Source organism: Wasmannia auropunctata, unplaced genomic scaffold, assembly GCF_000956235.1.
Source record: "Wasmannia auropunctata unplaced genomic scaffold, wasmannia.A_1.0 LD274219.1, whole genome shotgun sequence".
NCBI classification, from domain to species: Eukaryota; Metazoa; Arthropoda; class Insecta; order Hymenoptera; family Formicidae; genus Wasmannia; species Wasmannia auropunctata.
The window spans coordinates 1,021-4,102 of NW_012088671.1; the positions used below are offsets into that span (position 1 = coordinate 1,021).

Genomic DNA, 3,082 nt, shown 5'->3' on the forward strand with positions numbered 1-3,082 from the left:
AAATTCGTTAACAATTTGCAAGTTAGAAGCATTTATATCTTATTTTTAAGTATTTTTATAAATTGTGTGTTATTATTTTGCAATATTTAATTTGATGAACTTTTCTTCGATATATGAAAATAGAAAAGAATTGATAAACACAATTTAACTTTCATCATTATACAGTCTTTCACTTTTTCCGACACGCTCTTGATTGAAAAATTGCACAAGGATGTCTAATTCAGATGCCGTCTGCTCCAGGATGTCGACTTCAGACCTACGTGTTACACGATACAGCAGATGAAAGAGAGTAGGGCTTAATCAGTTTGTCGATAGGCAAATTGGCTTAGAGACGGTCGAGCCCGAAGGGGTGGTTAACAGACAGCGAGGAAAAAGTGCAGCGGTATGACCAGTTTCCATATGACAAATCTGGAGTGTCAAACACGTGAGAAAATTCGCGTCGTTTCAAGAGTTTCTTCGACATCATTTCTCTTAACGTCGTGATTAAAAGAGAGAAACCTCGCATGTTGAAAGATATTGTGGATTAAAATCGCCATCGAACAGTCGATAATCTTCTCAACGTGCTTTATATCAAAGTTGACGAGAAGAAACGTCAATCGTAGAGCAGTAATCGTGTTTAAGATCCACAAAGAATGTCGTGAGAAATTAAAAAGGTAATTAAATATTTGTAAAAGATGAATTTTTAAATTTTTAATAATTTTATTATAAATTTACTTATTTTAATTATTTATTTTATTACAAACAAAATCTTTAGTATGTGTTTTTTTACGTTATTCGATCATTGACTTATGATGGTTTTAAGAGTATTTCCAATTACATTCCTAAAATTTTATAAATACATAAAATACGTAAATTCTAAATCTTCTACTGTTTGCAAGTTTACAATTATTATATATTTTCTCAATTTTTTATTTTTTTATGTTCATAATGTGACATTTAGTATATATTAACATACATGTTTTAATAAAATTATATAATTATTATTATTTGTGATTTTATATGATTATTTGTTTTTTATCATTATATTTTTAGATGGTAATTTATAAATAGAAATAATTTATAATTCGTATTATTTATTTCGTAATTTGTAATATATTTATTTCAAAAATTCTTTGAAAATGTTTCAACATTTATTATGATATAAATTTCTTTTATCGTTATATAATATATTATATAACTTTATAGTACTACATATGTATATAAGTTCATACATTTAAAGATTACATTTGTATATTAATAATTGATTTATTCTTATAAAATGCTATTTAGAAATAATGTTTCTCAGTTGTAAATATTAATAAATATTTTTTTGCATTTAATAAACGATGGTTTAAAATAATAAATAATAAATTAAAAACCAATTTATGCTTTTATTGTGCAATAACGGACTCATCACATACAAGAGATTTTATAAACAAACTCTACTTATAATTTTATGCTTCTAATCTTTATTGTATAATTAAATTTTAATAAAATATTATTAAAATAAAAGTGAGGAGTTCATTAAGTTGAAATTATTATAAGACCGATACATTAATCGAAGTGTTTAATGCGAGACATTATTTTATTGATAAAAGTTTCTTAATGAAAATGATTTTTATTATGATTTAATAAGTTCAACAAATAATGTAGATTACAGTCGATGATCGATGTCGACAATGTGATTCAAGATTCTCAATATCGATTTACATCAATGACTTCGTTCATAAGATGCTATGTTCAGATGTAATTCAGATGTTCATTGATCCACGAGGAATCGGAAGTGATTGTTTGGCGAGAAAGATTTTCGGGCGAGCGGTTAATAACTTCCGTTCAATCTTTGTCGAGAGCATTCGCCGGATTTCCGAACGATAGAATGTGCAGTTGATCAGTGAATGGAAAATTGGATCGGAAAACCGTCGTGTGAAAAACCATAAAATTAAAAAATAAGAGATGCAACGCAGGAAACAACCCCTGAAATATGCTAGGTCACGGATTAATGAGAAAGAAAATTCCAATAACTGATTAATTAATGAATTAATGAATTAATTTTATGAAATTTTATTATTGGTACAAAGTTCCTTAATCAATGTAATACAAAAAGATTAAGGGAGAGCCTAACATTACCTTGAATGTATGTACTACAAAATCGTAATATATTATGTTTATTATTTTCTATTCAAATCTCGTGCATTTAAATTATTATATAAATATTTATTTACAATGTACATAAAGCATCGGAAATAACAGATTGCCTATTGTTAATCATGAACGCGACTCTATCGGCAAGAAATAACAGAAGTGAACGAGATTTTCGTATTATCCAGAGGTCGGTAAAATAAAACTCATGACTGAAAACTAATACAACTGCATTTAAAATATCAAATACAAAATAGAGAGAGAAAGAGAGAGAGAGAGAGATTTCAGAAACTTATTTAAAATAAAATATCGCAGGGACCAATAAAAAACTGATATGACTTATATTTAAAATGAAAAATATAAAGTAGATTCCAAAAACATATTTAAAATATTAAATAAGAAATAGAGTAGACGAAATTATTTAAAATAATAAATATTAAATAATTCTTTTACTCATAATTATCAATTGAGTTAAAAATCAAGTTATATATTGTTAAAATATTAATAGACTCAGAAGAAACACGTCCTTCCGTTCACAGGAGAACAGGAGTGTCTTTGATGTTCGGGAGTTCAAAACGATCTCATCGATCCATCCGTGACGATGAATTCTTTATGACATACTCTGCATACTTCGTTGCATGCATTGCTCTTTCTTTGGGTCATCCACATCACTCTCTATACTCCCTGCTCTCTTCAAGAATGACGTGGCACTTTCTGCTGATCATATGCTGCTACTTGTACGCCCTGCTTGACATGACCGTCCCGCATTTTCCGTAAGTACGCAATTACATTTTCCTCTTGCCGGACTATTATTTTAGATATTGAAAGATTTCAAGATCAATAATCTCTGTAAAAACAATATTTTGCATCAAAACCATTTTTTAAATTACTTATACCTTTTATTTATTCTAAAAATTAGAGTTTTAAAGGCTGAGAAAAAAACCGGTTTTTTTCAATTTTTCCG

At 27.8% G+C, this 3,082-nt stretch overlaps 1 protein-coding gene across 1 annotated transcript in view; it reads left to right on the plus strand.

Moving 5' to 3' along the window:
• Positions 1-528: 528 nt before the first annotated feature.
• LOC105461950 (glycine receptor subunit alpha-4) overlaps positions 529-3,082 on the plus strand; it is a 13,361-nt gene continuing 10,807 nt past the window's right edge. Inside the window, exons 1-2 of the mRNA XM_011708473.1 lie at positions 529-653; positions 2,658-2,891. Coding sequence (XP_011706775.1) covers positions 2,677-2,891 — 215 coding nt within the window. The 5' untranslated portion in view covers positions 529-653; positions 2,658-2,676. The remainder of the gene's footprint in view (positions 654-2,657; positions 2,892-3,082) is intronic.